General features: G+C 49.3%; 1 protein-coding gene across 1 annotated transcript in view; it reads left to right on the top strand.

Moving 5' to 3' along the window:
* The window catches only part of NUP210 (nucleoporin 210), a 35848-nt gene extending 15373 nt beyond the window's left edge, over positions 1–20475 (top strand). Inside the window, 27 exon segments of the mRNA XM_061566890.1 lie at positions 707–852; positions 1389–1610; positions 2218–2391; positions 2883–3084; positions 3659–3765; positions 4347–4451; positions 4883–4984; positions 6695–6823; positions 7305–7432; positions 7911–8046; positions 8231–8293; positions 8557–8736; positions 9427–9507; positions 9836–9967; positions 10699–10949; positions 12103–12277; positions 13217–13392; positions 14605–14828; positions 15547–15683; positions 16403–16529; positions 17193–17230; positions 17232–17343; positions 17889–18196; positions 18670–18910; positions 19532–19642; positions 20052–20141; positions 20272–20475. Coding sequence (XP_061422874.1) covers positions 707–852; positions 1389–1610; positions 2218–2391; positions 2883–3084; positions 3659–3765; positions 4347–4451; positions 4883–4984; positions 6695–6823; positions 7305–7432; positions 7911–8046; positions 8231–8293; positions 8557–8736; positions 9427–9507; positions 9836–9967; positions 10699–10949; positions 12103–12277; positions 13217–13392; positions 14605–14828; positions 15547–15683; positions 16403–16529; positions 17193–17230; positions 17232–17343; positions 17889–18196; positions 18670–18910; positions 19532–19642; positions 20052–20141; positions 20272–20390 — 4016 coding nt within the window. The 3' untranslated portion in view covers positions 20391–20475.
* The last annotated feature ends 1672 nt before the right edge of the window (positions 20476–22147 follow it).

Below are 22147 nucleotides of genomic sequence, written 5' to 3'. Positions count from 1 at the left end.
TCCTGTACACGGTGACTCATCCCGACCCATATAAGTTCTAGCAAACGCGTCGTATCCCAAGCAAGACATCGTATCCCAAGATATTTTTTCTCTCGAAAAAACACGACGTATACCAAATTCGACGTATTCCAAAGCGGTCGTATACCGAGGTTCCACTGTATCTCTGTTTTGTAATTTGGCCTTAATTTTATTCCGACTGAGCTATTGGCAGCGTGTCATGAGACGAGGTGTCCACTTGAATATCTCACAAAGCAGTGCTTCGCTCAGTGTTGCAGAATAGCCAACGCAAACGGATATCACTTGAGCTACCTCCTATGATCACTTCAAGTGACCACTGGTCTACATATGAGAGTAGTGTTTGTTGCATGCCAATAAAAGCAATAATTTAACTGTCAGAGCTGGAATTTATCTGAATTAAGTAAAAAAACTAAATTTTAGCGATGTTTTTTTTGTGACTGGGCAAAGCTCACTCCACTTGTTGAGAAGCCTGTTAACTCACACGCAGCCACCTGGATTTGAGTCGGCTCGGCGATCTGATCTCTGAACCACCTCGCCATCTCGACACACTTTGTATCTTGCTGCATTACAGCTTCTGAGATCTGACGGGATTGGGTGCATTCCGGGTGATTTGGTCTTGGTGCCTTCGGTCACGTTCATACTCCAAAGTTGTTGGCTGAGCACACGTCTACTCGTTTCCCCATCCCAGGAAACCTGCCTCCGGGTAATGGCTCCTGCATGACGGTGCGTGTGCGTGCCCTCTCGGCTGGACACACGACCATCAGCATCTCCTACACGCATGGCACCACTCATCTCCACGACTCCATCACCATCGCCGCTTACTTGCCGCTGAAGGTGAGCTGCCCCCTTCCAATTGACGATGCCCGTTTTGAGGTGTAAGATAATTTTTATGATAATGGTGGGAGAAGTGGTGGCACAATGGTTCATGTACTACACTACGGACTCGATGACCCGAGTTTGATTCATGGCTGTAGCTGCCATCAATGGCTAGTGATATCAGAATCGGTCCTAGACGCCCTGCACTTCATAAACCCACACTGAACAGCATGGTAAAGTATGGTTAAACATCCCATATAACCGACATGGCATGGGGGAGCCTTTAAACCAGATTGGATTTACAAATCTAGATTTGAAGCTTTCGTGACTGCAGGAATCCATACTCTTTGGTTCTTTCTTTATACCTACCTGACTTTACCGAAAGAACCAAAGAGTATGGATGTACAAAGTCTGGAATTTATTATTATTTTTCATCATAATAACAATGTCCCTTTTTTTTAGGTATTCATATGTCGTAGCCATGATAACCTTAAGATGACCGATATTGCGTAAAACAAAACTTTTTTCCCGGGGCTGTCCCCCTCCTACCCCAGGTGGTGGACCCGATCTCCGTGGCCCTAGTCACTCTGGGGGCCTCCAAGGAGGTGGTGTTTGAGGGTGGGCCCCGGCCCTGGGTGCTGGAGCCATCCAAGTTCTATGCGCGACTGGACGCTCAGAACGAGGACCTTGTCACGAAGCACGCACTGGGCCACGGCGAGCAGAAGTGGCACCAGCGCCACACCTTCAGGGTGTTGTGCACCGCGCTCGGAGAACAGGTGGGGCTGGTGACGGCAACTGTTATGAAGGGGGGCAAATGCACTGCCAAATTGGTGCCAGGCTCATGGTTTATTGAGAATCCTTTGCAAATGCTCTGCTCTAATGAAACATTGTTGTGACATATTAAGGTTTTAAAGTTACAGTCAGGCACACTATGATAGAAATTTGCATTCTGATTCCAATTGAATATATTCTTAATGTTGGGAAGGGAACATTTTCCTTACCAAGTGCCAAATTTGACTTTCAGATGCCTTTTTGCGGGCGATACATTAATATACGCCTTAACATGAAAATAATGTGCGTTTTGGCCGAGTATAGATAGGTTCCTGTGTAATGACAGAATTGACACTGAAATTAGAAACACAGCACTGCTAGGTCGAAAATATTGTGGCTGTAGGTCGTAGTGTAGCTTAATCTCTACAGGATAATACCGTTCGTCTTTTGGAAATAAAGCAGTGGGCCCACGTGCTGCAAGTTCTCCACCCCTGCTTACATTCACCCCTAGTCAATTACACTGCTTCACTCAAACTCAACTCTGACTGCAGACGATCATCGTTTACCAAGTTACCCCCTCCCTGTGTGCCCCCTGACGCTCGCCGCATGCAGGCGCTCACGCTGACGGTGGGGAACCACGAGAGTGCATCTAACCCGCTGCCCGCGGAGGAGTGGACGCGCACGCGCTTTGTGTGCGCGCGCCCCGCTTCACTCAGCCTGACGCCCGTCTACTTGCCCACGTCCACAGGCCGTCCATGCCCACTCACCCAGCAGAAGCGGCAGCTGGTGAGTGCTTCCTTCCTGTGTATGATTGTTGTTGTTTTGCATCACAGTCTGTAGCAGTCATCTTCCAGCCATCTGCACTGTTGGCTTCCTTCCGGCTGTTCAAATCCAGGCTCAAGAGCTTCCTCTATCTGTCTGCCTAAGGCTGACTGCTTTTGTCAGTGAAATGATGCACACTGTTTTGTCCACCGCCTTGAGTTGCAGTTGCATCTTGACGTTATAACAATCCATTAAGTTGCATTTGCTATCACGGTTGTTTGAACTGCAAATGGATGGTAGGAGGCCCGGAGAGGCAGGCCCTAGAAAATGTCGGAGGGTAAGGAATTACAAGGAAACCTGAGAGGAAGATTAGAGGGCCTTAGAAGAAAAGTGGAGAGTGGGGGAAAAATTATTTTGGATGAGTATGGTTACCAGGTCCGCCCTGCTACAGGTGGGAAACAGTAATGGATGATTATAATGATGTTTGCAATTGCTGCCCCCGCCTCCTCCACTAGGTGCCCATGTCCAACCACCGCGACGCGCAGCTGCTGCTGGTGGCGCTGGACCAGCAGGGCGAGCACTTTGACAACTTCAGCTCGCTGGCGGTGGAGTGGTTCTCCTCGGACGAGAACCTCGCCTCCTTCCCCGAGTCCTCCACGTTGCTCCATTTCCATGAGGACCAGCAGCAGCACGGCACTGGCCACGCCCTCGCATACAGTGAGGCCCACACCACGGGCCGTGGGGCCACCCTTTCTCCCTGGCTTAGAGGACCTCTTTGTTGGTCAGCATGGGACGCCCTCTCGATTCCCATGCAGTTGCAATATAGTCATAGTTTAGTCAAGTCTTAGTTTGTACATTTTGTTCCTCTCTTAGTCTAACCGACTAAAGTAGTCGAACGTATAGACCACTGTTAGTTATTAAATGTTGGTGTGAGGGGCGTGCATTCCGCCCCCCCCCCAGCTAATCGGTGAACATACATAGCCAATAGTGTGTTTGGTATTCCTCAGTGCACTGCAATCTAACAATGTTACTACATGATCTTAGTCTGGGTCTTCTGTCAACCTAGTCATTTTTGTTTCGTCATAGTCACGTTTTGGTAATTGGTGAGTAATCATAGTCATGATGCTGGATGATTATCGTCCACTGTTCCCTTTTTCGATGCAAAAGTCCCTTCTGTGTACTTGAGAGCTTGCACACTTTAATCACATGCACACCGGAGAGGGTTTTGGCTTTGACGCGGTGGCGGCAACGAGCTGATGGGAGTGGACGTTCACGAGTCTCGTCTCCACAGGTGTGCAGCGAGTGACTACCCACCGTAAGAAAGGGACCGTCACCATCAAGGTCTCCGCCAGCACGTACTCGGACCACCTCCTGCGGGAGACCCTCGCTCGGAAAGAGGTCGGCTGCTCGCACAGAAAAAATAAATGAAACTCACGGCACCTCCTTTCACAGCGGTTGAATTTAACCGTGCCTTGGAAAACTACACGTCCCCTGTACATGTTCATGCGTGGCTCTCGATAGGGGTTGTCTGTGTAGTCTTGTGACTTTGGGATGTTTATCGCTGGGCACTTAACGACTCATCCATTCACCAATTAACTTCAATTGTTCTGCTCAAGATGCTATGCTTCGCGTTTTTAGGCATTTAGGATTTTTACAAACCCACTTGTAAATGTTACCTTAAAGTTAATGGAATAAGCAAGGCATAACAGACTACTAAAGAGACAGAAAATATTTCTTGACCAGAAACTCGTAAAAATTATTCAGATTTCTGTGGTTTTTGGAGAATATTTACATGCCTACTTGTTTATTAACAATGATATGTATTTATTTGAGTTTATGAATATCTTCGTCTTTTTTGTACTTATTTATTGTGGTGTGTATCGTTAAGCGCTTTGTGGGCCGTTTGTCCTGAACGTCGCTATATTGCACACACACGTGTGTGACGCGTGTTAACGTAAACGCGCGTGCGCGACCCGCAGGACCTAACACTGCCGACCGTCTCGGCCTCCATCGAGCTGCTCCTCGTGGAGGACGTCAGCATCTCCCCGAACAACCTCACCATCTTCAACCATCCTGAAGCCAAGGTGGAGCCCAGTCTCATGGCACTCCTTGTCTGTAAACTCCTGCCTATAGCTGGGACGATTAGTCAGTTGGTTCACTTGATTACTCGACTCGTGGCGAGCCTTTGACACTTCAAGATGTCGTCGTGGCCACAGCCGTTAATGCCATCTCACCTCGGCAAAGTTTCTACCCTCCGCCAGTTCCCGCAGCTGCCGTACAGTAAACAATATCTGCCCTGACAGTATCATACCACCATCTGGTCTTAGGTCTTCCTCTTGGTCGCTGGATATGTAGACACTACTCTAATGCCTGTCTTGGCAATTGACCCTCATGCATCCTGCATGCATGTCCCACCGACACTTTGCTCAACCTAAAAGTGGACCTAGCCTTGCACAAGCGCTGCGGTGATTTTGCGAATGGCAGCTGTTGTTGTGTGCGACTCATCCCCTCTTAGGTGACACTAACGCTGAGCGAAGGTTCGGGGTTCTTTCACGTCAACGCCAGCGGCAACGACGTCATGCAGATAAATCACCAGGATGTCAACAACGCTGTGCAGGTGTGTGTAAGGCTGACCACTATCAGTTCGCTTTGTGACATTTCACTGTTGTGTGCAAGGACTTTGTTGGTCCTCTGTTGCCAGAGACTTTTGCTCAGTGAACTTTCACCTGGGAATAAATAAATATGCAACACCCACAAACTTTCATAAAAAAATACTTTAAGGTCAGAAGCATAATTACAGTGCTGTAGTGATGTCACAAAAATACTTTTATGGCGCAATTGACGTCACTACAACATTCAAACCTGTGTCAGAGAGCCCAGGACACACATAACCTAGGTGTGTGCACTGGCAAAGCCAGTGGGGGGGGGGGGGGGTGTGGGGTGGCCCGTGCTCCCCAAATCATCCGATCGAAATCCCAAATTTCGATAATTGGGGTTTATTAGTAATAAATCGGCATTTTGCGACCCCCACTGCCACTGTGTAGCATATTATTATGTGCCAGGGACTCTATGAGATGATAGGACAATAGAGTCCATAATTGGCAATAAGTAACGGCAAAGCAGTCATAAGTGACTCGCATAGTTGTGCCCCAGTTGCGTACACAGTACACGACTGCCAATCACAGACGGTTAGAATTCGACCCTCGATCGATGGCTGCGCCATCGCCGCACATGCGTCGAATAAAAAGCAAGGGACAAGTCCTTACTTACTAACAACTCCTGTCATTTTTCATTTCTGGAGGGGTTGCCCCCCCCCCTACCTGAAAATCCTGGCTCCGCCATTGAGTGTGTGTCTTGTGAGACAATATCTATTTGTTATCTGAGTTCATATTCAACTAAAGGTCAGGGATTGATTGACTACTTCAGTTTGAAAGAATGTCTTAATCTACTGAACTACTGTGGTAAACTTGTGTTTGCACTGGATACCACATGCATCCCTGTGTCAAGTCTGGCTCCCATTATTTTCAGAGTCCATATTCTCTTCTCAAGAACTCATGTTCCTCACATTCCAAACTTTCATCGGATCCATCCCTTGCCGTGCGTGTGCACCGCTGCTGTTGATCTCATGCCGGCGCTAAGGCAACGGCGAGCGCTGTTTTCGCTGCTTCTCGGTGTCGCCCATGCCACCACCCCTCACCTTGTCGACTGCAGGTGTGTGATGTGTGCTCAGTGGTGTACCAGAGAGCCCAGGGCGAGCTGGAGGTGAGGGTGTGCGCTGCCCGGCAATGCACACCACCACGGGGGTTTCCGCTCGGTTGCACCCCTGCTCTCACACCCGAGTGTTGGGATAGCACCTCTGTTTAACCACACATTTATTGAGACGTCACAGGTGGACGGTGTGGAGTTTTTTTTGGGGGGGGGGGATTCCTCCAGCGCACATCTGTATGGTACTGCATTGTGTATCCTTCACCCATCATCCAACCTTATGTGGTGGGGCTGTTGATGAACATATATGATGGGTGAAGCGATGCATACATTCATTTTAGGGAGCCTAAAATGATTAGGTTACCTAAAATAGTTCCTCACAGCTAACGCACGTTGTGCCACTTATCTAACTTCGCCCACACAGTGGTTTCTGTCAATGGATGGTGCTGTCCCCTGCTGGTGCAGGGAGAGGCCAGTGTTTGTTTTTGTGTTGCCCATTCGGCTTTATTCAGACCTTACTCCCTCTCGTTGCCTCCCCCCCCCCCCCAAGCCCTACCCTTTGCTGATGGCCCTCTCTCATCTCACTTTACCCCTCCCCATTGTGCCCGTTTGGCAATGCCAGGTGGTGCCCCTACAGCCCGGCACTCTGTCCCTGCTGGTGCTCGACCTGTGCCTGGCTTTGCCGTCGTCCGCCCGTGCCGAGGTCCGAGTCTCCAACATTCAAGAGCTCCTCATCGACGTCCTCGACAAGGTGCCGCCATGATGACCAAGAAGATCTATCGCAGTTGCTCACTACTTGGTGTTAATGTAACATCGACAGATTTTGAACATTTCTATCACTTCCGTAGCTTTAGTCAAGTGGTGGGGAATCCTACGGCCCATGGGCCATATGCGTTCCATGATTTAATTTAAAGCGGCCCAAGGCCACGTGAGGCCTACCACTTTAAAACGGCCCTCAAACATTATTTATCCATCACTGCAAACATCCTAGCCATACTACTCGGGTTCTAGAGGGGGAATATTCAAAACCTGACAATACTGGATTTACAATTGTAGCACCCTCGGTCACTTGTATGAATGTAAGGGCCTCTTGTAGTGACAGAAGTGACTGGAGTATGTGTTGATGTGTGAACCCGCCAAAGAAGTCCTCCTCGGCCATGAGTAAGGAGGTCCATTGTTATTGTTGCTTCGCGAGCCACTGTCGATGTGTTGCCTTTGCTCGGCACGGGAAGGTGGAGATCGGCAAGGCGGTTCGTGCATACGTGCGGGTCCTGGATCACCAGCGGAAGCCCTTCCTGACCCAGTTTCTCCGTCACATGGGGCTCAAGCTGACATCTGCCTCGAATATCCTGAATTTGGAGTGAGCAAAAAAACACACACACACGCATGCACAAACGCACTTTCTTGCTGCAATCTTGTTTGAATCCCACGATTCCACTGTTAAATCTCAATTCCCTTTGATAGGATTGCGCACGCACCCACGCAGGTGTGGATGCACAAGATTGAAACAAAGACCCTCCTTATAGCCTGAACAGACTGTTCGGGCAAGTCCTGTTAGCGAGCACATATGAAGGCCGGCACAACACATGAGGGGTGGGTGGCCAGCACCACGCCTGACCGCCTTTGTCTCCCCATTGGTGATGTTTATACGCCACACCGGGTACTTATTTGAGGCTGACTCGACCTAGGGGAGGCCCATGACCGGTTCAGATAATTGTCAATGGTATTGGCCGTGAGCGGGAATCGAACTCGGGTCGCCGGGTCCGTAGTGCAGCGCGCTAACCGCTACACTACTGCTCCCCAAGATTGAGATGTTTTTGCACTGACCTCACCCCCAGACCCTTGCTGGAGGCCCCTGATGACGTGTCGGCGGCGTACCTGGTACATGGGCTGGCGGTGGGGCAGACCACGCTCACCGCATCGGCTCGGGATCGCACTGGCCGCAAGATCAACGCCATGCCCAGGGAGATACAGGTAAGGGGCGCTCATTACACCTGTGGCACCTGTCCCCACTGGTCCGGCACCCGTTTGTCTCTACCTCTAAACGCAGCCTCCGCCCTGCTTCTTAAAGTGCCCTCATAGTGAACCACCCATGCCGACAGTAGTGCGACATTGAGCGTCTTTTAAGTATGTTCTGTGTTTGTGACTGACTACACAGGTGTTTCCTCCGTTCAAGCTGTCCCCACGCAAGCTGGTGCTGCTGATTGGAGCCAAGATGCAGGTGAGGAGGTTTCGCAGGATACCGCCACAGGGCACAAACTCGATTTTATTCAAGTCAAGGCTTGAGGTTACATTTGGAATTGAAACACACTCAGCTCCTGAGAGCAATATTTTTATACTCTATAATATGAAGGCTTTAGATTGAGACTACAGAGTAAATGAGATGGTGGAGCATCTGACGGCAAGGGTGGTATAATTACACTACCTTCAGTCTCGGGTTGCTGATGAAATTGTGCCACCTTCTCCGCTGCTCGTCTCGTGCAGGTGATGTCAGAGGGTGGACCCCAACCTCAGTCAAACCTGGTGTTCAGACTGGAGAACGGCACAGTGGCGCGCGTTGGCTCGGCAGGCCACGTCACGGCGGAGACCTTGGGCACCACGCGCTTGCTCGGCTCCATCCAGGCCACCGATCCCGACATGCGGAAGGTTGTCGTCTTCTCACAGGTACGCCCTGCTGTGCCGGGACCCAGTCCCGAACGGTGGTGCCTGTGGCCTCGTGTTAAAGTGTCTGCGCCCCATACAAGCGGTGATGGGTGCTCCTTGCCACTGCTGGTCCCGAAGATCTTGGTGACGAGTCGTACGAGGTCATTCTGTCCTTAGCACAACCACCGTTTACTTCCCACAAAGGCACGCTTGTTTTATCGACCCTAGAGGAATGTTGAGTTCAGTTGTGAAATTATTTGAGTCTTCCAAATGTGAGATACCTGCTCTGTCGCAACACCGACATAGCCGAGCCGAGTGTGTGATAATCTCTCTCAATGCATACATTGAACTAGAGCCATAATTAAACATGTACAGTTTTAAGAACCACAGTGGCTGACCATGTTTTGCTACACACCTTCATCAAGCGTACAGCAGTAATTTAACAGTGTCTTGATTTGCATAAACGGTCCTTGCCCGAAGCAATGTGGAATTTTCTCTACGGTTTCAGGATCAGCGACAAGAGATGAGTACCAGCCAGTGGTTATTTACACACTTACATTTTACTTGTTGAGATTCCATTGGCATGCACGTCTTCACAGTTGAGAGCTGCGTTGTTTTTTTTTTACCCCAGGACCGTTTCTCTTTAATCGGAGGGTGGAGTTAAAGAGTTAATGTGCTCCCCTGTCACCTGGGTACTGTCTTCCACTGCAGGACGCAGTTGACGTGGAGGTGGTTCCCCTGCGCGGTGTGCGCATCCACGTGCCGCTCACTCGCATCATGACTGGCTCACTGGTGAGTGGGCTCCAACTTTAGTCGTGCAGCGTGGGGGCATCATGGTACTCTATTGGCCTCCCTCGTGTTGAAAAGTGAAGGAGTGTCCTTGTTTATTTCCTCGGCTGGTATATACCTCGTGCTGATAAGCGGAGGGGTTTGCTTGGTTGTAATGTTGGGTGCTTCAGCTACTGTTGCTAGCACTAAGTGGTTGCTTGAAGCCATTTCAACGTATACCAAATGAAGTTGCTTGATTGTTGTTACCCACATGATTAGTTGAATCTAACATTAGGCAGCATTGCATGTTTAAGTTTGGTTGCTTCCTTCGACTGTCCTTCGCCACCCGCAGATGCCGGTGTACGTGACGGGGCAGGGGAGCGGGCAGACCCCCTTCTCGTTCGGCAGCATCCGTCCAGCATTCACCTTCCACTGGAGCGTCAGCAAGCGCGACGTGCTGGAACTACGTGGCCGCCACTCGGAGGTATAAGAGTACGCGAGACTGCGCGTACATGGGAGCACACCGGACAGTGTGATCACAAGAGTACACTGGAAATTGTGTAGAGAAGAGCAGACGATCATAAGAATAATGATAATAAATATTTAGCCTTGGAACGCACCGCACATTTTTCATTGCACCCGAAGGCTCTTGGGACTGCAGACAAGTAGGAAGACAGCAGCCAGGTGATGAACTGCCACTAACAGTTGCCCAAACTCTGCGGTCCTCTATCAAGATGTTTGCAGCAAATTAATGATGGTTTACACGTGATTGAAACACAATACGTGCTGCCATTGTGAAATTGTTCGCAGAAGACTGAACTGCATTCCAGAGGTCACCAGTTCGTTCTCCCGACACGGCAGTTGAAGCAATGGTGTAAGTTTCTTAAATCGCCCTTCCGCCTCTCCACTCAGCAGTGTCAATGGGTTCACCGCAGTTAGTCAATTGGCAAATCGCGTGTGGTGGAGTAAAATTGTGGGTACTCTCACTTCTTCAAAGACCTCTGACCAATGTGGAAGAGTATTTCCAATACCCTCTAGCGCTCTCTAAAGCTGGGTGGACAGAGGTGGGGGCAGTATTAATAAAAATGTCCATTGTTTCAACTCCCATCTCCATATAGCACTCCCTTTACTGGAGGCCTTCCACCAGCATTGGTGTGAGCAGCTAATTGTAGGGCTGCACCTTTACCTTTGCGCCTTTTGCCTGCGTGCGTGCAGGCATCGCTGCAGCTTTCGGAACGGCACAGCTTCTCGCTGGTTCTGCGGGGCCGCGCCCAGGGCCGCGTCGTACTCAAGGTGACTGTGAGGGCCACAGACCCCAAGGCTGGCCAGTTTGAGGGCGGCGTCCGGGAGCTGACGGACGAGGTGCAGATCCAGGTGTTTGAGAAGCTGGAGATCACAAACCCGGAGGGTGACACGCGCCAGCTGCTCCTCTCTCCAAAGGCCACGTTCCCCCTGCACACGAACAGGCATGTGTCTGATCGTTGACGTTCTCCGTCACTGCAGCAGACGTTAACGTGGGCTTGTGTGATCGTTAGAATGCTTGTTTGTACATATGATGATAAAAATAATAAAAACACTGGACAGCCCTTTGAAATTAGACCATTAACAATAAGCTCGGCCAGCGAGCGACTGTGGTGTAAAATATACAAAGATGCAGACTTCTAGTTTGGACAGGTAAAAATTATTTAGACCAACATTACCATCCGTGGCCTTGCACTGCCATGTGTGAGGAGCAAGAAGTAGAGGGAGTCCATGAAAAAATTAACCCGTAAAAACAAAGTTTTTCACTCTAAATTCTTTATATGCGTGGCGGCTAGAGTCCTCTCGTCCTCTGGCTTGAGATGGCTGCCACCTATGGGTCAGATGATTGTCTGCCAGCATTAAGCAATTGGTAATTAAATATTTTTAAAAAATTCCCTTAACAGTGTAAAATTTTGGAAAAAAATGTTCACGAAAATTAATTGTCACGCACAACGAGTCTGTGTGGAAAATGTCAGCTCGATTGGATCACGGGAAGTGGGTTAAAAAACGACCGAAATATTTGCACGGTCGTAGGCAAGCAAGCAAGCAAGCGAACTTAATATAAAGGATTTAAAAATGAAGCTGAACTTGTTTTGATCGCATTTATTTACTCGGGAAAGCCTCAGTGGGTCTCAACTTTTTCAGGAAGGTTCTGCCAAGTTTCCATAGCAGGAGACAACAATTTGTGTGTTTATCCAAATCGAGAAATTTACAACTGATTTTTCTAATTGGTAAAAATATGGTTTATGCTGTCTGCACACAATGGCCTACACATTTTTCGAATAACATCACGTGATCGCTAACGTCTAGTGTGAAGCAGACGACGCGTAGTATTTTATGATTAATGCACCTACAGTATTAACGAGGTGGGCTTGCCGGATTCGAACAAGCGATTAATGCGCTACCGCTTGGCCACATCACATCTTGGCGGTCGCCATGATCACAGAAAGGAGTGAAAGACGTTGCTTAAGCTTTATCGTCAGCCGCCATGTGACAACCCAATGAAAAGAAGAGAGAGAGAAACCTCCCTGCCTGTGCCCCCCACTCTCCTGCTAACTTGTCCGCTCACACTGCCGCCTCTGCCCCTTTTGCCCAAAGGGACGCGGTGTCTCGCGTGAGCTACCGCGTGCTGGACTGCCCCCTGGGCGGGTCCGTCGTTTCGGTGGACGAGCAGGGACTCGTCACGGCGTGCGCTGCGACCGGCGTCGCCATCGTCGCCGCCACCGCCCAGGAGCCCTTCGGCCTCAACCAGACGGCGGTCATCGGTGTACGGGTGCGTGTATGTGGGGGCCTTGTTGCCGGCAAGCCAGCAGTGGAAGAAGTCGGCTGTTGTGCTGCGTATATCCAATCCGAGTGGAGTGCAGCTTGAATTTACAAAGCACATATTATTGACGGCATCTCAAGATGCCATACAGTGGGGAGGACATTCATTTGGGAAACAAGAGAAAGAGGATTGATTTTAAAAAATTGTTTTGAAACGAGTGTGGTATATACACGTTCACAAATAACACGAAACTTCAAACAATGAGAGTCGAGAACAAGAGTGATAGAACAGGAGGGTCCTGCCATGATATTGCAGGGTGGGGCGATAATTGCTGTTATGTATGATCTGAAATTAGTAATTTGTGGGCAATTTATTCAAATATTGGTCATGATGCCGGCACACAATAGCCTACTTTTGCAAATTACGTCATGGCATCTTTAATGCTCACGAGGAAGCACACGACACGTAGTATATTTGTGGTTCGTACACCCGCAGTGATAACCAGGGCGTTCGCTGGATTAAAACCGTGAACCTTTGCAACATTGCGGCGAGCGGGCTGCCACTGGGTCATGTCACCACTCCGATAACAACATTCAGATAAGAGGGGAACAGTACATACACAACAGACAATACAAAGATTTGGACAAAACGGTACAAACAAGACTACATATTGAACGGATTCATGACTATTCTTTGGGTCTTTCGGTAAAGTCTTTGAACCTATCTACGTGACTTTACCGAAAGACTTTACTGAAAGACCCAAAGAATATGCGGTCACGAAAGCTTTAAGTCAGGATTCATGACTCTGAATTGTGACCTGAAATCACGTCAAGATGGAGGGGGGGGGGGGTTGAAATCATCCCACACCTCCTGGTTTGACTCATCTCTGGAGTCGACCGGTGTTTATTGTTGCCGGGTGGCACACGGGTTGCTTCCGTTGTGCCGCAGGTGGCGGCGGTGGCATATGTGCGCGTGAGCGTGGCGCTGCCGCTCTACACGCTGGGCCGCGAGCCACTGCCGTACTTCCCGCTCGGGGCCTCGTTGGCGCTCGTCGCTCACCTGCACGACAACACGGGGCAGGTGTTCCACTCGGCCAGCCTCGCGCTACGCTACACCCTCAACAGGTGAGCAGCCCGCCATAGTCAACAACAGCTGCTAAGCAGGGGAGAGGTTTCCGCCCAGTACCTACAAACCCGATCGGGGGTCAACTTGACCCGCTATGCCTCGAAATCAGCGGTCCCCAACCTTTTTGGCACCAGGGACCGGTTTAGTGGACGGAAGTGGTAAATAAAATAACGGGCGGGCCACGCGCGGACCCGCCGCTCACCTCCTGCTGTGCGGCCCGGTTCCTAACAGGCCACGGACCGGTACCGGTTCGCGGCCTGGGAGTTGGGGACCCCTGTTCTAAATTGATCAAATCTGAAATAATTGATTCAAACGATATTTTTGTTGACATTAGCCAAGCTATAATGGGCTCCATGTTTGGGATGTGAGGACTCCACATGTATGGTTCTTAGAGGCAGACATTGCATTGGTGAGCATTGGTGACTACTCTACTGAGGAGTCAGAATTATGACAAACTAGTCCACAACAATATATCACTGCTGCTGTCAATTGGTCACATTTGCTCAAATTCTATTGGCAATCTAATGCAAGATAACCATAATGCACTTCTGCAGGAACTGCTGATGGGTTTTTTGCTTGTGCACAAATGGTTGTGTTTTTTAAACTTCTATTCTTAGATGTTTAGCTTTTCTCTTCATTTAAAAATTATGGTAATAATTTATTCATAGTGTGTACAACTTGATGCTCCAATATCTCACTTATTTTCATGATCCACTTGCTTTCTTCTCAAGAGGTGATTCAATCGAGCATTTTGAAAGCGATGGCTCCGTGTCTTACAGAAGAGGAGAGTGTTAAACGATATATACAGTTAAACCTTGGATCGCGAGCATAATTCGTTCCGGAAACGTGTTTATAATCCAAAGCACTCGTATATCAGTTGTGATCACGTGATGCTCGGCAGACAAAGCGTATACACGTACTACTCGTATTTCAAGACCTCGCTCGTTTATCAAATTAATATTTATTAAAAATGTTTGCTCGTCTTGCAAAACACTCGCAGACCAAGTTACTCTCAATCCAAGGTTTTACTGTATCAGTGGGAGACGTGTATTTAAATGTTGTTGTCTGTATGGTTTCTGCCTGTTATTTTAGTGGGGTGTCTGTAAATGGATCGCCATGTAGACGTGTCCACTTTCGAGCGTGATGCTCTCCGCACACGCGCCTCGCGTACACGCGTGTGTGCGTGCTCTCGTGCTTGCGCGTGTGCTCAGAGACGACCTGGCGCAGGTGCGGCCCGGCTCGGCTAACAACACGTTCGTGGCGGCGGTGGGCGGCTTGGGCTCCACCGTTCTCTCGGTGTGGGACCCTGACATCCCGGGCCTGGCCGACTTCCTGCCCCTGCCCGTGGGTCACGCCATCGGGCCCGCCGATGGCCTGGCGGACGTCTCGCTTGGCGACGTCATTTGCTTGTCGACGGCTCTCACGGCCCAGGACGGTGAGTTGCTTCTTCCATCTTTCGGCATCAACGACCCCTCCCATCGCCACGGTGGTTACTGCCTTTCCCCAGTGGATGCTCTGATGTCCATATAGGCCGATCCGGGACATGCCGCCCTTCCCACACACCGCAGAGCCGAATGTGTTTTCTGCCGGTGAGGGTGGGTAGGTATTAAAGTTCCCATTTTTGAAAGTGACTTAAGAAGGAGCTCCGACTCCATATATCTGGGGATGTTCTGACGTAGGGTGAGGTGCGCGTGAACTATAATAGCCTAAACACACACATTAGCTCCGACTAACAGCTTGCTACACCCTGGTTTTTAATCATGAGCGGCTGAAATCTGGATCCGAACCCAAGATCTCAGCTGAGCCGGTTCAGTATCTCTGATGTGGATTTAGCTCTCGGAGCCACCTGGAGCTGATTTTTTAGCTCGACTTGTGAGGAGAGTGGAGTGTGGCAGGACAGAGTGGCCTGCTTTGGTGTTCTTGATGGCACCTCGGCTTGCTGCGTCAAAGCCAAGGGACTTAAGAAATAGGTCAATGGAAAGAAGTGTGAACCGGAGCGATGAGATCAATTCACGTGCAGAAGAGAGATGATTTGTAGCATGACAGAACCCTGAGGGATGGCTGCGGCATGGGTGTAATCCTTCACTCTGCATTCTATGTACAATGGATGATGATGATGATGAAAGATGTGCGATTTTTGTACCTTGCCGCAGGCTCCTCTGGTGTGTGGAGTTCTTCGGATGAGTTGCTTCTCTTCGTGGACGCGCACACCGGAGTTGCAGTCGCTAAGGACGTTGGGACGGTCCACATTTACTACGAGATCACAGGCCTCATAAAGACCTACATCGAGGCAAGCACCACCTTGGACATGTACACACATTTTTCGTTATTTTAGTGTTCAGAGAAACATTCTCATGCCAACAAATATGCACAGTCGCAAAATCCTCAGTGTGTTTCGATTTGTCACTAGAGCCGGTGACACTTTTGGGTTTTCCTTGCAGCAACATTGTGTCATAGTAATGAATGTTGGTCACATCTAGCGACTGTCTGGAATGAGGACACGATGCAGATTTATTAGCAATTCCAATAATGTATGAAGATTATGTAACCGTTAGCTTTTTTACTACCTGGTAAATATCTGTAGAGCAACTTTGAGGTTCATTTGGTTACCCTGTTTGAAGAAATTGGAAATACTGCCCTCATTGTTCAACCAAGGGAGGGTGCTCCTACTGTGCTGCTGTGTCAGTTGTCTGGAACTCTCTTCCATTGCATATCTACACTGCAGACTTTAGATAGATCTCTGTTCATGTCCACACTGAAGACTTTCCTCTTCTCCTCTACCTATGCCTGATCGTCTCCATCAATTCTTGTGTCTCCAGTCCTACCCTCACAGAACAGACACCTGCTTCCATTAGTATGCCCCTGTCTCACGAATTCACAACTCACGTCTCTCCTTGGTGTACAGCATTTCGAGATGCGGTCACTTTCAGATGCAATATACATCTCAACTGTATTGTATACACACCCAATAAATCAATAAATGCCTCACTGCCCCCACCCCCACTCCAGGTTGTGGTACAGCCCTTGAAAAATATCAGGGCTACGTACTTGGGCGCCATGGCTCTAACCAACTGGCCCAAGACGGAGGGGGTCAGGGTGACTGTCACGCTGGGGTCAGGAGGAAGCAACATGAAAGGTAACAAAATGAATCCTCTTGATTATTATTATCAGTCCCAACACTCATTCAATGTTTGGAAAAATACATATAAGGAGAAATATATAACTGCAAAATTCCGTAATGAAATATTATTGGTTATTGCTCTTTTTCTCCCACTTATCAGCGTCATGTCATCACAATACAAAGACATTTGTATGCACTAATACCACCCCATGTTAAAGGCCGGTCTCTGGAACTACTTCCTAGGCTCGTAAATTACTTGTTTACTACATCAGATGGTGCATCTACTCGCGTGTCCTGTACGACGAAGCAGTCAAACCAAACTTTTTAGTTTTAGTCCCCAGAGCTAAAATTTGCCAAAGAAAGTAAAAATCTAATTCTTTTATGATGCTAATCGGTGACTAAGACCATCAGTCAGCTGCTCTACATAACCGACTTTAATAGTGGATAGCTGGAACTCGGATCCTAACCCAGGATCTAGGCAGTGCTGGCTCAAGCATCTCTGATGCAGTCCTTATGAAACTCCCTGAGCCACCTGGCCCCACCCAGGCCCTCAACTGAGGCCCACGCGACTCTTTCTAAGTCTACCTTTCTACCTACCCCCACCTCTCTATGGCCCTGCGGCTGGCTACCTCCGAGTGCTGAACGCAGAGTGTTTCCGTGTTTGTTTCTGACCTACAGGCCAGTGCAGTGCCAGCCAGCTACAGGCCATGCATGTCCCTGCCCTTGGCCAGCAACCTCCAGTGTCACACGCAGTTCAGCAACCCCGAGGTGACGCACGTTACAACGCATGCGGCGTTCAGCGTCTCGCCCGTGTTCGACGTCGCCAACGGTGAGGCCCTGGGGCGTCGGTATGCACCTGTAGCACACGTATGACGAGACACGTGCGTGACAGAAACATGGACACCACATAAATGTGATGCACACACACACACACGTGTTTATCACATGGATGGACGTGGCACACACATGTCCGCAGGAAAACACGGGAGATTGTACTGGCAAATAGCAATGGAAATTGTCGTCCTGTCAACGTGTGCATTAGATTCTAAATGCTTGTTAAAAGCTAGAGGCTGCACTCCTGTAATCTAACACGTGGACTTGGGCAGTGAACACTGCTCGGAGGAATGAAGGCCAGTAGTCGAGTATCGCAACCAAGTGGCAACCAATGGAGGGAACACGTTTGAAAGGACGACCATGATTGGACCGTGAGAGATGGTGGCACCTTAACAGGGCCTTCATCCAGCAGCGAAATTGATTTGTCGCTGATGATGAGGATAATGTATATGGATGTCCATATCATCGTACATCACATTGCTATGCAAAGACGAGCGTGCAATGACGGGAGGCTCGTGGGGTTAAACGACCGCACCGCAGGGCACTACACGTGCGACGTCTCGCCGTTGCCGCTCGCCGACGCCGGACAGCAGAAGTCTCTGAGCGTCGCCGCCACAAGCGTGCACGTCTGGGCGACCGTGCGCGAAGCTTCCTGCGGCGGCGACGGCGTGGGCTGCGATGGCGGCAACGACGGCGGGGGCGGCGTGACTGCCCACGGCACCGCCGTGGCTGTGGTGCCGTTCTTGCCTGCGTTCTACGTGGAGCCGCGGGAGGTGGTACTCTCCGGGCGACATGCGGCAGCGATGTTCACCGTGCACGCCACCGAGGAGGCGCTGCGCTACCTGGAGGTGATGCCGGAGCGTCGCGACAAAACGCGTGCTCGACACGCCGGTGCTGTGTGCGCGCGTGTGGTTTGTGTTGTTAGGCTGGAAAACCCTGGACCAGTTTCAACTTCAACAGTCTCATTGGGAGAGTAAAGGCTGTTAAACAAATGCTGATGTGTATTCAAATTATGTAGAGCAACCATAAGAGATTCAGTGGGAAGTGTGTAGTCATTCGATTGCTTTCTCTGAGAATTGGTAATTTCAGCTACACTTACCCACTCGCTCACCCATGTTTATGTTTGGAGCAATACAAAGTTACATAGTCTCTGGTTTGGAGTTTGTAGCCTCAGTTGCACACAAATGGTGACTGAACATCGATCATCAATTTCCCAGTCAGAAAAGCGACATTTGAAGCTGATGATGACAAATGTAAACAAAGATATTCTAGTCAGCGGTGCTTGGCTTAACTACTTCTTTGTGTTGGTGCCGTGCCCTAGGTGAGCAGCAACAAGCCGTTCGTGCTGGTGCAGCGCAGGAGCCTGGGTGGCAACTGGGTGCAATTCTCAGTGCAGCTGACGGACGACAGCACCGCCCTGCGTCACGTCAACGGGGAGGAGGCGGCAGGGCCGATGTCCGAGGCTGTCCCCGTGGTCTCCGTGAGCTGCTCTGCCACGGGGCAGCGGCAGGAGCTGCATGTTCACCTTGCGGTCGCCGGTGACGCCACAGCCGCGGCATCGCGTGAGCCCTCCACCGCAGCACCACACGTAGTTTAACCGGAATGTGAGTTTCCGATTGGTCCTCTGACAATTTGAAAGCTGAGATGGAAGGTTTGTGTTGAAGCTATTGGTAACTGGCATCTAAGTCTTGAGCATTCGTTATCGCAAAATCTTGTGGGTCTGGTCCATCGCGAATGTGCGCTGATCACACGTAGTAAGCTGTTTGGAATAATACCTTTTAAGTCCTTGGCAAAATGTTGAGGTTGCTGATGTTGAGGTTGTTGAGCAGACGTGGAAAACTGCTGTCAAAATCTATTAAAATATTAATTCTGTCACTTTACACATTTTCTCCGAGTAGATTTGAAGACCGCTTTGCACCTCCGATTAGCACAGTTGGCTATGTACGGTGCAAAAGAAGTTCAACATACCGCTGTCAAAAACGATGACAAATAATGTAAACCTCCATGCTCACATGAGCTTTGGCAAGTGCTCATCCCACGTGCAGCATTTCTCAAACTCGAGTCCTTGCAGCTCCACCACCTCGTGCGCCATGCCACCGTTAATAGGTGCTCGCTAATGACATTCTTCCCAACAAGACTGTTGAGGCTATACAGGGAGGTCTTTGTCTTTGTGTTTCCATCAGTGTCCAGTGAGCCTGCTCGTGAGGGCTCATTTCAGCACCTGATGAAGGGCCACCAGAACTTCCTGCTCATCCTCTTCCTCATCCTCTTGAGTTTTGCCCTCGTCATCATCGGTGAGATCGCAACGTGCGGACAATGGAGCTGCTCTGTTTGTTTGTCTCGTTTGTTTCTGGCGTTGCGTTCTGTTTTGCGGAGCTAGTGTGTGCATGAGTAAAGCTGGGAGTAACACTTCGTGCCTCCTGAATGTCGTTTTAAAGGTCAATTTGTGCACGTTTTACATTATATTCATGGATTAATGAGTGGCAAAGTGTTTGCGACAGCTCCACAATCCCATAAATGTGGGTTCCATTTCCTGCTATGGGCAACATTGGTGGGAAGTGTGATACTCTCTCCACATCCTCTAATTCGACTCGACCTTAAATGAGTACCTGGTGCTGTGTGGTAACAGCAGCAACACCACTCCCTTGTGCACCGTGCGAACCTTAATAGATGAAGTCGTTTGTGTGTGTGTGTGTGTGTTAGTGTACTACTCAATAGTGGCACCGGGGCAGTCTGTGCAGCACCCGGCCTTCCTGCCACGTGGAGCGTCTCCTCTCCACAACAACTCCCCCGGTGAGTAACGGCACCAGCGGTTGTGCGAACCGCGAGCAATTCCATTCACATTAACAATGGGCGCATGTGCGAGGGCTTTGTGAGCGCGTGGGAGTTGGACGGCGGCGACTGATTGTGTGTGTCCACGCAGCCGCCCCTCTGTCGCCGTGGCGCTCCGATTCTCCCGAGAGCCCCGCCTCGCTTCGATCTAGCCCCAACAAGCGACTGTGGAGCACAGAGACCGCGGACTACCTGCACCGGCGTAGTTAACCAGGCGCTGGCCACGGGGCCGCCAGCCGCCGACCACGCACTGCATCACCGGGATGCCTCCTGCACGATCCGGCACAACTGCACTGTCCCCCACCACCACCACAGGCACCGGCCTCCTCCACCCACCCGACACCAAATGGCAAAGCCAGCACTCATTCACGGCACTCACACACAGGCACTTCGTGAGCTTTCCTCACTTAATGGTAATTGAATAGTGTTGTCTTTCTTTATGCGTGTCGCGATTAAGGCAATGCGAACATCGCAGACTATGCTGGCCGGGCCGGTCATATATTTGCAACTGGGGGCTTGCACTTCCAAAGGCACCGGGACTCTTAACTGCTACTCTCAGGTTACATGAGAGTTGGTCACATGGCCTGAAGGCTGGTCACATGGTGGACAGGAGTAAATGTGATAACGCGGAACGACCGATCCAGGTTATTCCCACATTGTTCCACCGAGTACCAACGTTCTACCGAAGGTCAGTATTTTCCCCTCTTATACGGAAAGTTACTGAAGTGTATATATTTTTTTACTGAAAAAGAGAATTGAATAATAATCGAATAATGAATATTGTTGCGTATATAGCGTTTTCGAGCCATGCAACTGTTGCTTTGCGAGTGCTTTGTCTTGTTTAAGTAAAGTTAAATGCTTATCGAAATTGGCTTCCAACGATAATGCGGCCACATAAGTGTGCTTTGGTTTTCTTATGCATGCTATCTTATTATTGTTTTAAGATTGATCTTATTTTTGAAGTGTATTTAATCAAACCTGTGAATTCGGCTTCACAGTACCATTCAGGTTGTACGATTTGGAACTGTGACATTCATTGCAAAAAGAGCCTTACCTAGCGAACCGCTGGTGCCTCAATGCTATTGTTTAGCACAATTTTTGTTTTTATTGCGTTCCACGGTGCGGCTTTCTTGGGTTAACATGTATAATAGTAAAAGCTATGAAGTGCAGGGTTCCATTAATACGGTGGCAATTGCGAAATAATACCATGTGGTTCTGCAGAATTTGTGTTCCACAAGGTGGCCGGCAGCTGTTATTGGAATAGTCGGGCATTTAGGCTTTTCTCCTTGTGTATCAGAAATCTAAACATAAATCGGCTCTAGAATAAGCAGTTGTACTCCTGCCTAGTATGACATTTTATAGCCACCAGGCATGTTACGATGCATCGAGTCATCAATTAGTACAAATTATGTTCATTCATCAAGCATTGGATCGATTACTTTTTGGGGTGATGAAATGATCCAGCGGTAGCGCACTTGCCACTTTTTGGTGAGGTTCTTATTTCAAGCCCTGGTTGATACTCGGGTGTATTATAAATAAGCACCAGTCTGCTTCACAGCGGATGTTAATCGACGTTATTTGAGAGGAGGCCATGTGTGCCAGCAGCACCATTCCAAATTTGCCAAATGAGAAAAATTACCTGCAAATTGCTTAATTAGCATTCAAAGCACCATCACATTAATACTCAACATAAACACTGAAAATTCTATACAATGAGAAAAATAGATTTTTTATTCTTTTAAGTTATATGCAGATGATTTGCTAACGTAAAATTTTTACTTACGGATTTAGAGCAAAAAACGCTTATATAGTGAAATAATACACACGTGAATGTAAAAACTTTACGAAATAATCGATGCCAAAATCAAATGGCGGCCTCCGCTTATCAGTTAATGCCTGTGAACCACATGGTATAGAAACCTTGGAACCCCACTGCTTCTCTCCCGCTGGAGCCGAGACATGGCCCC

This window comes from Lethenteron reissneri, chromosome 38 (genome assembly GCF_015708825.2).
Source record: "Lethenteron reissneri isolate LAM-NWPU_2019-01 chromosome 38, ASM1570882v1, whole genome shotgun sequence".
Classification (NCBI taxonomy): Eukaryota; Metazoa; Chordata; class Hyperoartia; order Petromyzontiformes; family Petromyzontidae; genus Lethenteron; species Lethenteron reissneri.
This window is presented reverse-complemented; position numbering and strand designations above follow the sequence as displayed.